At 42.4% G+C, this 16,101-nt stretch overlaps 3 protein-coding genes across 7 annotated transcripts in view; all 3 read left to right on the forward strand.

Annotated features, from left to right (window-relative positions):
* LOC137888740 (syntaxin-binding protein 3-like) overlaps window positions 1–1,169 on the forward strand; it is a 7,796-nt gene extending 6,627 nt beyond the window's left edge. Inside the window, exons 17-18 of the mRNA XM_068732210.1 lie at window positions 186–334; window positions 506–1,169. Coding sequence (XP_068588311.1) covers window positions 186–334; window positions 506–609 — 253 coding nt within the window. The 3' untranslated portion in view covers window positions 610–1,169. The remainder of the gene's footprint in view (window positions 1–185; window positions 335–505) is intronic.
* A 2,338-nt stretch (window positions 1,170–3,507) lies between these two features.
* LOC137888738 (ankyrin repeat and MYND domain-containing protein 1-like) lies at window positions 3,508–10,069 on the forward strand. 3 transcript variants are annotated; one of them, XM_068732204.1, is made up of 20 exons: window positions 3,508–3,846; window positions 4,003–4,149; window positions 4,219–4,413; window positions 4,762–4,809; window positions 4,896–5,125; window positions 5,264–5,480; window positions 5,705–5,866; window positions 5,982–6,055; window positions 6,250–6,358; window positions 6,442–6,626; window positions 6,721–6,892; window positions 6,994–7,134; window positions 7,251–7,358; window positions 7,697–7,804; window positions 7,908–8,030; window positions 8,483–8,584; window positions 8,947–9,112; window positions 9,233–9,344; window positions 9,515–9,666; window positions 9,898–10,069. In XM_068732204.1, exons 1-20 carry the CDS (start codon window positions 3,628–3,630, stop codon window positions 10,059–10,061), a joined length of 2,934 nt encoding a protein of 977 aa, XP_068588305.1. In that variant the 5' UTR covers window positions 3,508–3,627; the 3' UTR covers window positions 10,062–10,069. The 3 variants fall into 3 exon arrangements, with proteins under 3 accessions (XP_068588305.1, XP_068588307.1, XP_068588306.1); XM_068732206.1 differs by having other exon boundaries at window positions 6,445–6,626; XM_068732205.1 differs by having other exon boundaries at window positions 4,765–4,809.
* Window positions 10,070–11,169: 1,100 nt separating this feature from the next.
* Window positions 11,170–15,742, forward strand: LOC137888739 (E3 ubiquitin-protein ligase RNF14-like). Of its 3 annotated transcripts, none has more exons than XM_068732207.1 (8): window positions 11,170–11,267; window positions 11,378–11,582; window positions 11,733–11,863; window positions 12,004–12,876; window positions 13,590–13,668; window positions 13,931–14,125; window positions 14,355–14,527; window positions 14,653–15,742. In XM_068732207.1, the coding sequence occupies exons 1-8, from the start codon at window positions 11,187–11,189 to the stop codon at window positions 14,782–14,784; spliced, it is 1,869 nt and encodes a 622-aa protein (XP_068588308.1). In that variant the 5' UTR covers window positions 11,170–11,186; the 3' UTR covers window positions 14,785–15,742. The 3 variants fall into 3 exon arrangements, with proteins under 3 accessions (XP_068588308.1, XP_068588310.1, XP_068588309.1); XM_068732209.1 differs by having other exon boundaries at window positions 13,596–13,668; XM_068732208.1 differs by having other exon boundaries at window positions 11,381–11,582.
* Window positions 15,743–16,101: the final 359 nt, after the last annotated feature.

The following is a 16,101-nucleotide window of genomic DNA, read 5'->3' on the forward strand; positions in this document are numbered from 1 at the left end:
AAATGATTTTGAAGTGTCTGTTTTTTGGAAGTTAGTTAGTTCTGAGTATCCATCCTTTGCCTCCTCAATGTCTTTCTTGCCAGGACAGTGATTTTGTTGTTTCTTTCCACAATTTGGACAGTTCCCACTTCTTTTAGTTTGACGTTTTGTCAGTGTGTTTCTGCTGTCGTCCTGCTGCTCCACAGTGCCCGTCAGAAGCACAAAGCCAGTTCTCAGGACGAACGCCGGAGCGGCGCACGCCTCATTGTTTTTGTTCTCGGAGGAATCTGCCACTCTGAGATGCGCTGTGCCTACGAGGTCACCCAGGCAGTTAAATCCTGCGAGGTGATCATAGGTGAGCATTAATACAAGACTTTTGCATTTTGAACTTCAGTTTAATTGGCCTCTTGACCTGGAAGCTGTCTGTTTGAAGCTGTTTTACACCACCTACTGGAGCCAGTCAGAGTTGTGAAAGTGCTTATACTCTTAATTTGGGACGTAGCGGCTCATTATACTTTGCTTCCAGGGTCTTCTCACATTTTGACCCCGACTGGTCTCCTGAATGACATCAAGGCTCTGAGCAAAGGCCCCATGGAGACTTTTACAATAGAGGAAAAAAGCAACGCCTGAGAGGTCCAACTCAACAACTCCCCAAATTCCCCTGCCTCCCTACATCTCATATCACTCAGCACAGTGCACTCAACTCGACTTCCAGAATGGAAGACTGAAGGGAATTTACCTTCTACTTATCTTTATGTTTTAATACTCTTTCCAAGCCTGGTGCACATTACAGTAGGGATGAGGGCAAATAATCTTTTAACTAGCTCAACTATGATCTTGGCCTGCTTATGGCATATGTAGTTTGTTAATTGTCATTTGATTATATAGATCATATTAAAAGTGAATTGACCTCATCCTACTATAAACACAGTAAGTATAAAATGTCTAATCTGCCTATCTGGGGTTGCGCTGTCCATACAAGTTACATGTTGAAAGTGTCCGAGACAGAACGGTGATAGAAAGTAGCACAAAGCTAATGTATATACTGTATGTAAGCACGGAGTCCCTGCTGTGTCATTCTGACTTTTTCAGTCTCACTTTATGTAATTTTGAAGAGTGTTTTTAACATAAGAGTATTTACGTTTTTGTTAATTGAACAACTGACTAATAAATGGATGAAGTGGTTCAAATCTGGTCTAAGTTCTAATTTCAATTACAGTTAACGTTGCCTTATTGTGGATTGGAACTTACGAGTACCTAAATTAAGACCTGGTTCTAGATATTCAACTTTGACCTCCGTCCATTAAACATGAAGAACTCAGCCATGTTGTTCCGATACATAGAACTTACTCACCCTGGTTCATCAAAACAGCAGAAACTTAATATTCTTAACAAAAAATAACAAAACCACATGTTCAATAGACAAGTCCAAAGTAGCACACATACCTGCTGAACAGACAAAAGGTGAACCAAAGACATCATGAGGCTTCTGTGCAATAGATCAAATCTGCCCACTTCTCCTGCTGGCATTGTGCTTTAGTTACAATGATTTAGATTAACAACGTATTCAGGATTGTACAAAATACAGAGACGTGTACATACTTCCTGTGTTTTCTGAAAGGAGAAACCATGAGAAGGCTGGTGAATCTTTAAGAGGTGAGGAGGCTTTGTTCTGTAATTTAACGAGACAAACCCTCCACACTTTATTGGATTCATAGAACATGAATGGAGGGATGTTTTACTGCAACACTAGGAAGGTGGGGAATGAATGAAGCTTATGTTGCTATCTCGTTGGGTAAAAGTTAAATAAAATATACAGAGATGCTGTGAACTCTGTCCAACATCCTAAAGCTGCACAATCATTCACAGCATTCTACTTCTTCTAACTCTCTCAAATCATCAGCAAAATGTTTATGTTTTCATTAATGGTGAGCCACAGGAAAGAAAGCAGTGATTATTCAAAACAAACATGATACTTGTGAGGGTGTCATGTTTGTGGGAAGGAGAGCATATCTGAGCTCATCAGATGTGATTAAACTAGAGAACAGGGTGGCTCTTTTACAATTCACAGTAAATAAATACACCTATCAACATGAGAAGAGAGAGATGCATATCTCTATAAAACACAATATTCTAATATATTATATAGAATATATTAGAATACCCCATAAATATACCAAAGAACTACAACTATAATAAAAAATACAAACATAGGATAATATACTATATGCAATGAGGGTATAGTAAGATATAAGGATGTGCATATTAAGCATGGGCAAGGTTATTGGAGGAGCAAAACAATGGAGTATGGTTGAGACAAAGACCATAACGCTGAGAGTCCTGTTAGAGGTGAGGTACTGTAAAGAGTTCCTGTATTGTTTTGGTTTTTGAAATCCTCAACCCAGAATACACAGGGGAATAAGCAAAGTTACTTTAAATACAGACTGTTCTGAATCCAGAATAATTTTTTTATTTGTTATAATTGTATATATAAATAAAATGTTTATTACTCACTGAGGTTATGCCCAGGAATATGTTGTTTGTTTAGTAAATACAACTATTAATAGTCCTGTGTTCAGTATTCTTTAACATGCTTTATCAAAATAACAATATAGGAACAGATTATTAATGTAGCTATCCCAAACATTCAGCTGAAGTCACCATCTTTTTCTTGACACATTCTTTAGGACACATAACTATCTGAGGAAGGACTTATTGGAGGATAAATGATAACACTAGTTCTCAACACAGCTCTAATAATGCTGTAATGATAAATGTCAACTGATGTCATTTTCCACCACCTAACTACAGCAGCATGCCGTAGGCTGAAACCAACTTTTGCAGTGTCAGTTACAGGAGAAAGTGTCCGGTAACATATGAACACACTCACGGGGTGGTCCTGCTCCATCGACCCTTCATAGAGGACCACTTAGACTGGACAAGGATAGACCTGCTCTATGACAAGGACCTACTTTCATTTGTCACCATACCATTTATATTTAATTACCCCACTCTCCATTCAGTCTGTAAAGAGATGCTTTCTTCCTCGTTTCTGTCAGGGATCTCCAAATAGGGACAAATTGGTTCATTTGTGCCTTTAGTTAAATTTGGTTCAACAAATGTGACTGTTGAGACTTACTCAACAACAATCTGATCATTTCTAAAACCTGTAATTATTTTTTGTTATTATTATATTTGTTAGGGGAAAAATACTCTTTAATTATTAAATTGAGGAGCTTAGATTAAAAATGTCACCAAACAGAGGTGATATCTAATGCAAAAAAAAACATAAGTCCTTCAGTAGTCTACGGATTAGTCCATGTGTTGCTTTAATTGTTGGACAAGGATAGTTTAAGATTAGTAATGGAGCCTAAAAATAGTTTTACTGAGACTAAAAATCATAGTTTTTAAAATCTTTTCGTACGCTTCCTTTGTCTTTCGTTTGCGCATGCGTGAGAGCTCCCTCCTCCCTACCTCAGATTAATAGCGCCGGTTGACATGACAACCGGCGCTTACAGAAAAGAACCAAATCTTCTGACAGTTAAAGTTAAAGTCAAAGTCTTCTAAAGAGCTTTTCAAACCTGTGACGTTGACTCTAAACTGTTGTTGCGCTCCGACTGGATTCAGGTGACTTATCTTCCGGTTAAAATGCTGTCCACCGACAAAGGTGTTGCGGCAGCACCGGGGCTCGGAGGTGCGGAGCCGGGGACCGGGAGTCGAAGTGACGGTCACAGAGGAGCCCAAAGCGCGGTGGAGAGACGACAAGGGCTCGGTGCTCAGGAGTGGCCCGATGGGTCCACATACGAGGGAGAATGTGTGAACGGATTGAAACACGGTTACGGGAGGTACACCTGGAGAAACGGAGAGGTAACGTTAACGTCAAATGAACATGATAATCTGGCAAAAGACGACATAAGAGGCCCTTACATAAAACATAATGACATGTTTTACTGTCTCCTGTCAGTTTTCCCTGAAGTTTAATAAAGAGCATGTCACTATTGAATTCCCGTCTGCTCCTTGTAGTTCTATGAGGGCTCTTTCTACAAAGACTACAAGCATGGGGACGCACTGTACTGCTGGCCCACAGGCCACAAGTTCACTGGCAAGTTCTACCTCAACAGAAAGGAAGGATACGGACAACAACTGTTCCCTGACGGATCCACCTTTCAGGTAAAATGGATGACTGACAAGCTTTGGATAGCATCAGTAAATAGCAGCCAACCTCTCCTCTCCTCTCAGGGTTTGTACCATGCCGACAGGAGGTTCGGTCCAGGTGTGGTTGGTTATCCAGATGGCCGTAAGGATGTGGGCCTGTGGCTCGGAGGGCGCCTGCTAAGGCTCTGTAGCGCTGTAGAAGAGGGCTTTAGCCTGAAGACCTTTCCTGAATATGCTGCCTACGTGGACCCGGCTGCCACCACAGTTTCCCTGTCTCAGGTACACGGTTGACCACTTTCTCACCCACAGATGAATAGGTATGCCAGGCTAAATCATCTTCATTTGCATACATATATTTGGTTTAAAATGGTCTTATTGTTTTTAAAACAAAAAGTTGAGATCACAGCTTCAACAATGTTTCAGCAATGTTTGACCCAGCGAAGAATATCTAAAACTGCTCTTCTAATTGGATTGCCCCAAACCATCTCTATAAGTCAAACACTCATTGCACTTGTGTGTGTTTTCTTTAGCTCTACTGATTTATTTCCAAGCCCACCAACTCTGTATATGCAAAACATTGTTGTACCAGGAAGTGAATTGCCCTCTCTGCTCCTGTCCTCTCCTCAGCAGCCTCCCACTAGTGGCCTACAGCCAGAAGCCAGGGCGGACTCTGTGGTAACGTACAGCTATCATGAACATCTATGAATACGAGCTCTGTGACTTAACCCAAAACAGATCAATGAATGCCCCATCCTCCTCAGGTGGATACGGACGGAGATCTGCTGTCAGATGATTTTATCCTTCCCCCCGGTATGGACAGATACTCGGCCGATGGCGATCACTTACCGCTGCCCCCTGGCCGAAGGAAAGAGCTGGATCAGCTCTTCTATGGCGAGCCGTGGGAGCCGGATGCTTACCAAGGCTACGAGCGAGACCCGCTGGCCTCCCTGCCCTTACAGCCCCGCATGCTGGCTCACATGCACAAACACAGGTCAGACACGCAGTCAAAAAAAGATTTGTTTTGTACCAAAAACACATTTTGCTGGCAGCAGTAAGGAGTGAAAAAAGACATACATTATCTATTATATGTAAACATTTTACTAATATACTTTGTGTCTGGTTCTCCCAGACTACTGGCTGTACATGTGGGCTGGGACGTGGCAGCTGTTCTCGCTCTGAACAGGGAAAGTTTTGGTCCTAAAGGGCCTTTGGAAGTCAGTTCAGAGTTGTTGATCCAGCACGCCTCCAGAGGGGAACTGCAGGCAGTGTCCAAGATCCTCCAGACCGGTTTGGTCCACCCTGACGTCACAGATTCACAGGGACACACTGCACTGATCGCTGCCACAGTAACACTTTATACGATATGTTCACCCAATGATTCTTCATTTGGTTTTTCACTCGTTTGCTGTTTGATTGGTATCCACTTCAGGTTTTACAGTGTTTGTTTTTATATATAATACAATACAATAAAACTAAATAGATAAATAAAAAAAAGATAAAAATGTTTATTCTTTGGTTTTAGTCTCATGTTCGCCTCTCTGACGGTTTCATTCTGTTTCTTGTACCTCAGGTAAACTGCCATGATGATGTAATCCATCTTTTGTTGGATCGGGGTGTCGATGTTGACAAGTTGAATTGTGAAGGCGCGTCTGCCCTGGCTGTGTGTCATGTCCTCTACTACCCTTCTCAGTCTCTGCACACCACTTTGGCTGAGACACCCTCCAAAACTCAAGTAAGATTCCAGCTGATGTTTCCTCATCACTTCTTGATCTGCGGTTCACATGTATGAAACCGTGCTTTGTTCAGACAAATGAAATTAAATAACTTTCACTGTGATGTGTCATCAGGGTTTCAGGTCTCCATCTGCATGTGGGAACAGTCCCCAGATCAGCCGAGTGGACTTCACCACAGACACACCCAGGTTTAATAACATACCTCACCAATAACACAACCAGAGTCCCCTCTCTGATCAGTAGCACATGAGAGAAGCCAAGTCTGAAAATGTCATATTCATAGTCACTCCCTCCAACAGTGTTACCATCCTTTGATGAGTTATGTCTCTGAAACAAGCAAATGTATTCATTTAAGTTTCCTATTTATTTTTGGTATTTTCAGGACAGCAGAAAAACCAACAGAGCACATCTTACATCGCAGCAGTAAAGTGTTTATTAACAGTGAGCTCATCACTGAACCTGAGACCCCTGAGGCCGCAGGAAGAGTTCAGGTATTAAGCTCAGAGATCCCATTCTATCATGAGTTTGAAAAGGTTTTTTTAACTCACTGTTGTCTACTCAACTCTGTCTGCAGCAGGGCAAAGACGAAGAACTGACCCAAAATACGTCCTTTGACTCTGCCTGCTCCGTCAGCAGCTATGACATCCTGGTCACAGAGGAAGTGATGCAGCGTGCGGCGGAGGCGCTGAGTCGCACAGGCTTCCTTCAGCGCTCTGACACACAGGAGACTGTACGCAAGATGGCGGCCATGAAAATTGAGTCAGTTCTGTTTCCCCTCTATTCTCTCTTTTCTTGTGCTGTTTGTTCTGTTCTGATTACACTGATTTTGTTTGTGGTGTGACTGTCTGACCAGACACCGGGTTCGTTTGAACACCCTGAAGCTGTTATTGGAACGGGGAGCTGACCCCAACGCATCCAGGGTTCCCATGCCGGTTCTCTTCTTAGCCATTATGGCGGCTGACAATGAGGCCGTCAGGAGACTGCTGCTGTGTGGAGCTCGCACTGACATTCCCCTTCCTCCTGAGGTAGATTTATTGAACTTTTTTAGTAATGTCACACGATACACATTTGTTCAGATAAAACATGCAGAGCACAAGTTCCCTTCATCCTCTCATCCTTTTTGCAGAGAAAAGGTCTTTATCCCCTGCATGTAGCTGCAGCACTGCCAGGTCCAGCAGGTCCCAGAATCACAGAGCTTTTGCTCCACGCTATCACTGACCCAGACGCACGAGCATGCGACCACAATGAGATCTGTGAACAAGATACGGTCTGCGTGTTTCCGTCCTTTAAGCCTCAAACCTTAGTAGTAATATTTAAGGTCACGGGTGAACTGGTAAGAAAAGGGTTTCAGTCGGAGATCTTTTTTTTTTTTTTTTTTTACAGATTTTCATGAAGGCCCAGGAATCAGTGAGCACCAATGAGAACCCAAATCTCAAAGAAGGAGGCCGAACGGCCCTGCACATGGCCTGCCAGAGAGACAGTGATTACCGGGTCAGTACATGTTGTACTAGACACGCTCACGCCATCACTGATGAAACATGACACTACTATTGACTGTCTGTAGCATGTTGCAGACATGCTAACCAATCATGTTGAGTGTATCTACACTGTCTCCCAGAATGTCAAAGAATACATGCTACACACACAAAATACATGCAGAGCTCAAACTATTTGTTGTTTTGAGTATATTACTCATTTTATTTTGAATAGCATGACATTAAGTTTAATAGGATATCATTTATTGCAAGGCAGAAAATCACATCAATCATGAGGTTTGATCACAATAACATGATGTTCCATTTAAAGGACTCTGTATATTCTTCATGCAGAATGCCAGCAAGGTGGTAGCCCTCCTGCTCTCCCACAGGGCCAGCACAGACCTCCTCTGGAGTGGACACTCACCTCTGTCCCTGGCTATAGCAAGTGGCAATGAGCTGGTAGACCACACACACACACACACACTGACTCACACATAGACGTATACTGTACAAGCCTACAAAGCCTCACTTTGTCCTGAACCTGATTCTTTTCCCTCCCCAGGCAGTGGAGGAGCTATTGAACGGAGGCGCAGACCCCAACATCCCACTGGGCCGCAGGGTGGGCAGCGCCCTCTGTGCCATCGCCAACTTCAACTACCACTTAGGTGGCAACAGAACTAAGCTGGTACACAGACTCAGACACACAGGTGTTTATTCAGATGAAGATGTTTAACAGAGAGAGAAACATGCAGTCAAGTGATTTAGCAGCTGACTTTTGGTACAAAGACCTTTGACAGGCTGCTTAATAAATTGACCATGTTGACCATGTTTTTTCTCAGCACTTGTTTTCGTCTGTATACAGGTGTGCAAAGAGGATGTTTCACTGAGAATGTGAAACATGTGAAACGTGCACATACACATTTATTTAAAACAACACATTAACTTTGTTCTTGGTGACTTCAAATGAGTCACACTTAATAGAACTTAAAAAAAGATTATTGTATCCCTCAATATTACAGTTTTCAAAATAGTAAGCAAAGAAATATGTTTTTGAGTTGGAGCAAAAAGAAATGTCTGTATTGAGTCATTTAAAAGTATACATTGAATTGTGTGTATTTGTGTGTGTCTTTCATGTAGTTGGGCATGTTAGTTAAAGCTGGTGCCGACATCTTGATGCCAGTTATGGTTGGTGATGTTGTGGGAACCGCAGTCGACTATGCACACTACTCCTTCAACCAGGTAACTGTGGAACCACCGTGTGCATTAAGTGGACTGAATAAAGCCTTTCAATCAGTCATACTTATCAAAAAACATTATAAGCATTTGTTTTTGTTGAGACTGTCAGGGAGTTGTTGATTCAACTTTTGGTTCTTTTTCATAGTTAGTGGAAGCGTTGTTCTGCACTGCATTATGTTGACATGCACCCTGTAGACACAGAAGCAGTTGAATCAGGTCCTCTATGTGGCTTTTTAAACTAAGATGATGTCGTATACACTTGCACTTATACACAGAGAGAAAGCTTTAATTGCTTTGTTTTGATTGCTTATTTCTTCGTGGCATGATTTCATCTGAATAGCTGACTGTTATATGTTACTGTAAAGGACTTGCGTATTGCCTGCACTCCCTTCCACGCTCTGAACATGCGGGAGAGGGAAACATTCAAAGCACGGCACCAGCTGCTGAGCATGATGGGAGATATGCTGAGACAGCTTGCTGGCCAGAGAGAAAAAGAAAATGTAGAGAGAGAACAACGCCTTACGTTGAAGAGTCAGTACAAAATATAGAATATATATATATATATATATATATTTTTTTTTAAGGCAAGAAATATGACTGTTTTTGAACATGGCTGTCATTGGATGCGTATGTATGTGTGCTGTATTTAAGTAACAGGTACCAGTAGCACAGAGAGGTTTGTGTACACAGGGGCAGGTGCCATTTCCTCAAACAGGTCCCTCCACAGCGGAGAATGGCTCTCACCCACAACAGAAAAGCAGAGGTACACATACACACACATTCATGTTCATTCAGTTCATTTTTCTCTCCCCTGTCATTTGAACTTGTACTTTATATAATTTGTAACAAAGTTTCATCTGAAAGTCCAGAGGCAAAACAAGGAAACACAAATCTTACAGGAGCCTGTTTCTAACTGCGTCAATCTTTTCTTAGGAAATCAGTGTTTAAGTTCTGCTATCAGTGCGGTCGCTCCGGCTCCGTGAAGCTGACTGCATGTCGCTGCCACAAGGTCTTCTACTGTTCCAGGACCTGCAGACTGAAAGCATGGGATGAAAGACACAAGGGAGAGTGCATCCAGGTGACAGGTGGGAATAAGAGCCTCTCCATCCAACAGTTAGAACCCAACAAACCACACAACACAGCACCCAAACCCTACCGAAGCTCAGACCAGAAATATCACTCGATAAGCTTTGAATACAATTCCAATGTGTATTTTTGGTCGTGGTGTTTTGAATCTGTGATATCTTTAGGGCAAAGTGGTTGTGATGTACAATATCTGGTAAATACTTTGTCTATCTGTCTCTCTCTTAATCCAGCATCTGCTGATGGAAACCAGGAGAAGCTTGTGTTTAAATCCCAAAGAGGCCCCGGGCCCTTGACTGTCAAGTTCAAATCCCACACAGCCCCCAAGCCCACGAGCATGGCGGAGAAGGTCTTGGAGAGCCGAGTGAACCCGAATGAAAACTACAGCTGCAACTGATCGATACGAAAAGTTCACATACTTAATACAGCTGAAGTAAAACTTTATCAAACTAATATTGCATTGCACTTATGTTACATAATTTCTTTCTCTGATTCTTTAAGTCTTAAATTTATATATTTGGCTGAATGGTAGTCCTTTATCTTTGGTATATTTATACCTGTGAGCTCGCAATCTGTTATAGTATTACAATAATAGTGTAACAATGTATGTCCCTATCTGTACTAAAGGCACAGAAACACTGAATGTACATTTACATATTTACGTGAGTCATCTGGTGGTAACCAGACTTCTTTTATATCTGAACGTTCTGACTAAAGATATTACCGTTGGTGATCTTAATTTCCATAATACCTTTGTTCGATCTTTAAATAAGTTAAAAGTATGAAAAAGTCAAGTTCCACTTTTCTAGAGCTTTCAAATAATAGTACAGAAGTATTATTAGCAAATTGTACTTAAAGTATCAAAATGTCCCCTGTGACTGATATGTTACTATATGACATTATTAGATTGTTAATACTGATACAACATGTTTGTAGCTGGCTGAGGTGGAGTGAGTTTTAACTACTCTATATGTTAGTAGGTATCTTAGTCCAGTGGTTCCCAACCTAGGGCTTGGGCCCCTCTGAAGGACTCAACTCGTGTCATAATAAATGTGAGCGGTTGTGAGACGACGAAGAGGAAGAGGAGAACAACCAAAGTTCTTCTTCACAAATTTGTATTAATGTTTGGGAGTTTTCTCTAATCTGTTACGTTTTACTGTCATATGAATGTAGTGAAAGTACAATATTTTCCTCTGTAAAATGTATAAAGTAGTATAAAATGTTATTACTTGAGTGAATGTACTTAGTAATCTTCATCCCATCTATTCTGTACTTTGTACATCAATGTCAATACATTTATTAGATATCTGTAAAATGTATTAAATGTACAACTCAAATAACTCTTGTACTTTAGTTTAAACGTCTTCCCCAGAGCTTCGTTAACAACATCATAAATTCATATATATCATATAATGATGATTATTTGTGGAAAGAAAGCTGTGTGTAACATGATTACCGTAAATGACCTAATGTTGGCCTGTTTCACACAGCAGCAGCAGCAGCAGGGAGAGGTTGCTGCACTATGCTGCGCCTTGCATCACACAAGGATGAGTCAACAGGGGCGGGGAGCCGGCTGGCATGTAGACTGTCAATAAACACCGAAGTATTTTCAACACTATACTAAAGAATATCAATTATTGTTTTGAGCAGTCAAGGGCACCGAAACAACTGCAGGCGTCTGCTCAGAAAAGACTTATTTCTTCTTCTAACCAGCAGCTTCTCCGACATTGCGAGTGGGAAGTGGAGTTCGTTGTGACTGGAGCGATGAACGCGGACATGGAGGAGCAGGAAGACGAGCTGCTCGCCCTCAACAGTATCTTTGATTCCGAGGAGTTCCTCCGGTATGAGTGGAAATCTGCCGGAGAAATCCGAGTTTCTGTTGAGCTCCCTGCGGACTTCACTGTGACTCTGAAAGAAGGTAAATAAGAGAACGACCGTGTATGTTTGGGTAACTTCACTGTGGTCAGCGGACTTGTGCGAGAGCGTGAGACATCATGTGGACATGTTTTGGTATTGAACATTTAACGTACTTTTGGTCATGTTGTCTTATTGTGTTTGTCCTCCTAAGGTGAAACCCTGAGGCAGTATGGGATGTCATACCTTCCACCTTTGCTTCTAACCTTTGATCTACCTGAGGACTACCCGTCCTCCTCCGCTCCCTCCTTCTCCCTCACCTGCAGCTGGCTGACACACACACAGGTAATCAATCGAAGCCAGAGAATGTGGGTGAATTAAAAGTTATTGTTTACAACCTGCCTTGGGTCACAAAGACAGAGAGAGATGGGTGCAGATTGCAGAGGGTCAATAAAGATTACATCAGTCCTTTTGCCCTCCCACAGCTCTCTGCGCTGGGTGCTCAGCTCACCGGTCTCTACCAGGCCACGGGGGGCGCTGTGGTGCTCTTCACCTGGGTGCAGTTTCTTAAAGAAGATGCCCTCAGGTTCCTGGACATCCATACTCTGCTGGAGCTCCCCTCTGATGAACCCAGCACCCAGTACGATAGCCAGGACTCAGTAAACGCTGCACTCTCAGAACCAAAGAACAATCAACACACTCCAAAGTCAGACCTTTGTAAACCAGACCTCTCTGCACCATCCTTGGAAGTTGAGCGTCCGATGATTCTTGCTGATGGCCAAGATCCTTCAACCTCAGACTGGAGCAGCACAGACCCAAGGGAGGCTGAGCAGACCCTCCAAACCTCCGAGTTGAAGGCCGACTACCAGAACGATCTGTCCTCAGTGGCAGGCAAATCAAAGATCCTTCCGTTTGCTCCGTCAGATCAAAGTGACCAGGAAGATTTGTTAAATGACGGGGATGTGTCAGCCTCATTGTTACTTCCCCCTGGCTCCTCAGACCCGCTGGATCAAAGTGAACAAGGAGCTGCTTCTCTGCCCATCGGCCCAAGAGAATCCCCTCAGAATGAAGACCAAACGTGCTCTGGTTTTTTGCTAACTCCATCACAAACTCTCCTCTCCCAGCTCTTGATCCATAATGCGACTCAGATGCAGAAAGCGTTTTTAGCCACGGTGTTTGACTGCGGTGTGTGTTTTGAGGGCTTCCTCGGTTCAGACTGTGTCCAGTTGCCCGAGTGTGGCCACATCTTCTGCAAGGCCTGTCTCACCAAGTTCTGCACGCTCCAGATAACGGAGGGCAACGTGAAGGGTGTCTCCTGTCCCGAGGCCGACTGCTCTGCCACCCCGACACCTCCGCAGGTACGCCGCTGATCTGTCCGTCTCTTCTCCCTGACAACTCCACTACAGCTTCTTATAGAAGCTCTTTCTTGTGCTTTTGGGACTTTAGGATAATGGGGAAGACACAACCATTCTTAGTTTCAGGTGATTACACACTAATGAAAACATAGTTATGAATATTATACTCTAAATGCTACACTGCCCCTTTAAGTCAAAGGTCTGCATTGAAAATACAGTAGAGAGGTGTTACTTAAATGTACTTAAAACATCAAAAGTACAAATACTTGTGCATAATGGAGTTTATATTATTATATTATTACTGATGGTTTGACATGTAAGTATTCTTCTAATGCTGCTGATGTGTTGGACATTTTCCTCTAAAACAATGCATCATATTGAGTAAGTATTTTACATCTGTAAGCACTATAATTCACTATATTAATAAATACAGTGGAGTAAAAAATACAATATTTTCCTGTAAAATGTATTGGAGTAAAAGTATAAAATAGCATAAAACGGAAAGTACCTCAAAAGTGTACCAATATACAGCACTGGAGAACATGTTCAGAGTTACTGTCCACCACTGGAGGTGTGGATGTGATCTCTGGTTTTTACATTCTGCATCCGCACCTTTGGCTTTTCTCACATGCATTTTCTTATTACTTATGCATGTATGCAGAGATACTGTACACCGATACCAACATCATTCAACAGATGTCTGCCCTGTTTGGCAGGTGAAGTGTCTGGTAGGGGAGGAGCTGTTCAGTCGCTATGACCGTCTCCTGCTACAATCTACTCTGGACTGCATGGCTGGTATGTTTCCCCTGAGGATGTATTCAAAACCTTTATACATCGCAATGACCAGTTAAGGATGTAGCAATGTCCCTGGAGAACTCAAATTTAATAGATTCACTGCAGGAGTGTATTTAAATGTCTTTTTTGAATTCAAGCATGTGATTGAATTGTGACAATAAACATTTTTAGCACGTTCTTGTTAATTAAAAGTAATTTCATTGTACGTTGGGTTCATGGAGGGGTCTCTGCTCACGTCTCTTCTTTCCTCACCTCCCCGTAGATGTGGTGTACTGTCCTCGAAGTGTCTGTGCTTCGGCCGTCATTGTGGAGAAATCCAGCACTGCAGCCCAGTGCTCTGTGTGCAGCTTTGCCTTCTGTGTCCACTGCAGGAAGACCTACCATGGAACAGATGCGTGTCTGGAAAAGAAGACCAGGAAAATACAGGAAGCCAATGCAGACCTGCCACAGTCACAAGGTACAAGCGTAGGCGGGTTTGCTTGGATGTATTTTTGTGTTTTTTAATTTGTAACAAAACTCCTTGTATATGTTGAATACAGACTCCTTACTTTGTAAAGTCACTAGTCACTTTGTAAGTCTGAAGTAAAGTACCTCCAATTTGTAATTAAGTGCAGTATTTATTACATTCCACCACGGGTTTGTGTGGATGCAGATGTGTATCTGAAGCAGTGCTCTGTGTGTCTCAGAGGGGTTGAGGGCTCTGTGGGACGACTATTCCAGCGGCAGTCAGCAGAGGCAGCGCCTCCTGGAGAACAGGTACGGCCGCAGTGTGCTGCGGGGCACTGTGGACGAGTGTCTGAGTGAAGACTGGATAGTCTTCAACAGCAAGAACTGTCCTCACTGCTTCAAGAAAATACAGGTATTCAGTTCTTCACCCATTCACACATACACATGAGCGCAGACAAGCATGTGTTTACAGACGCATTCTAATGTTGGGACTGTTTTAGACGTTTTTGATAATGCGTGTGTTGTTGTGTGTTGTAGAAGAACGGAGGATGTAACGTAATGACGTGCTCTCAGTGCAGACAGATGTTCTGCTGGTTGTGCCTCACCAGACTGCCGATACCTGTTTTAAGGATTCACTTTGAGATCGGCGTCTGCGCTACCTACCAATAGACACTTTTCACAGCTGCCATTTTGACATGTCACATCAGGGTGAACACATTAATTATGGTCCCATTCTGTTTAGTGTGTCACAGTCATTCCAGTGAGCCAGCATGCACAATACCAGGACTAAATACCACCTACATGCAGCAGGGCCGTAATTAATGTGATTAATTACACCTGTGTTTAACCTGCAACTGACACGTCAACAAGGCTTCTGAGAAAAGGGCCTAACCTCCCAACGTGGTGCTTCAGCCTCCTTTACCGCCACCCTCTGGCCTCCAGCCCCGGAGGGACTGAAGGAAACACTCGGTATGCTGTGTTCAGTTCACTTTGATTATTAAGTGCACTTTTAACAAATACCCGACAATGCACATGAATGCTGATTTTAAGAAAAAAATATTCAATTAGTATAAAAACAATAATGATGTGGAACACCCCTCCCAAATAGTTTAGGGGCATTACCTAATGTTGTTCGATAGCCGACGCTGCCTCAACGCTTTGTCTGTGTTATTGTTGCATTGAATGAACACGTGTAATGCAATTCAGCACCACAACATCAGCTTGTTGCATAATCCAACTCTAATAATGACAATTGAGTAAACAGAGACAGCTCGCCTTCAAAGTAAAAGTTGTGCGTTTTCAAACGTGTTTGCTCCAGTGATCAATTTATGGAGAGCTAAATTAAATCAATAAACTAATAATGAACATAATAAACTGGGCGCAAACACTGAATTGTTTGTATGTAATGATTCATTATATCATCAATTTATTTATTTAATTAAGGCCTCTTGAAGTATTTGGGAGAGTGTTTCAGGCTGTAGTGTCGAGACGTGTGATTTGACTTTACAGCTGGCTCTGTTGTCATGACACCACTAATATCCCATGTAGAACCTTTCAAGTGTGTCTATGTTTCTATGTTAACTATTCTACATAACGTTAAATAAATAAAACAGATTATTTAGCAGGATTGTGCTCTGGGCTGTGTATAGAGTGCTTCAACATCATGACTTTCCACCACATAACAGTCACTATCACACATACCCACAGTGCTAAGCCCATACTTAAATAGCATGTTCAATACGGCAGTCTGCAACAGGGTGCACATACTTATTAACAATAGTAATAACATATAAAACATACTTCTACTCTTCAAAATGCTTAACTTTTAACACATTACAGAGGTTTCCTACCTGTGCCTGCTGCCCGTTGGCATCGTGGTAACAAGGATTTCAGGCGAGCCAATCAGCTCCTCCCTTCTAACAACTCCATTTCACACTCTTTTGTCCTCTTATAAAGTAGTACTCATCATTGTTATTGCAGCTTCCT

The sequence above is a fragment of the Cebidichthys violaceus genome, unplaced genomic scaffold (genome assembly GCF_023349555.1).
Source record: "Cebidichthys violaceus isolate CVI_PGR_0920_01 unplaced genomic scaffold, fCebVio1.0.p SCAF_572, whole genome shotgun sequence".
Classification (NCBI taxonomy): domain Eukaryota; kingdom Metazoa; phylum Chordata; class Actinopteri; order Perciformes; family Stichaeidae; genus Cebidichthys; species Cebidichthys violaceus.

Bases quoted from the DNA above. Each gene is read 5' to 3' on its own strand.
- LOC137888738 (XM_068732204.1), top strand. From the start codon at position 3,628: ATGCTGTCCACCGACAAAGGTGTTGCGGCAGCACCGGGGCTCGGAGGT. The intron at 3,847-4,002 runs GTAACGTTAACG...TGCTCCTTGTAG, and splicing joins ACACCTGGAGAAACGGAGAG to TTCTATGAGGGCTCTTTCTA. The intron at 8,031-8,482 runs GTACACAGACTC...TCTTTCATGTAG, and splicing joins GTGGCAACAGAACTAAGCTG to TTGGGCATGTTAGTTAAAGC.
- LOC137888739 (XM_068732207.1), top strand. From the start codon at position 11,187: ATGCTGCGCCTTGCATCACACAAGGATGAGTCAACAGGGGCGGGGAGC. The intron at 11,268-11,377 runs GTATTTTCAACA...TCTTCTAACCAG, and splicing joins GACTGTCAATAAACACCGAA to CAGCTTCTCCGACATTGCGA. The intron at 11,583-11,732 runs GTAAATAAGAGA...TGTCCTCCTAAG, and splicing joins CACTGTGACTCTGAAAGAAG to GTGAAACCCTGAGGCAGTAT.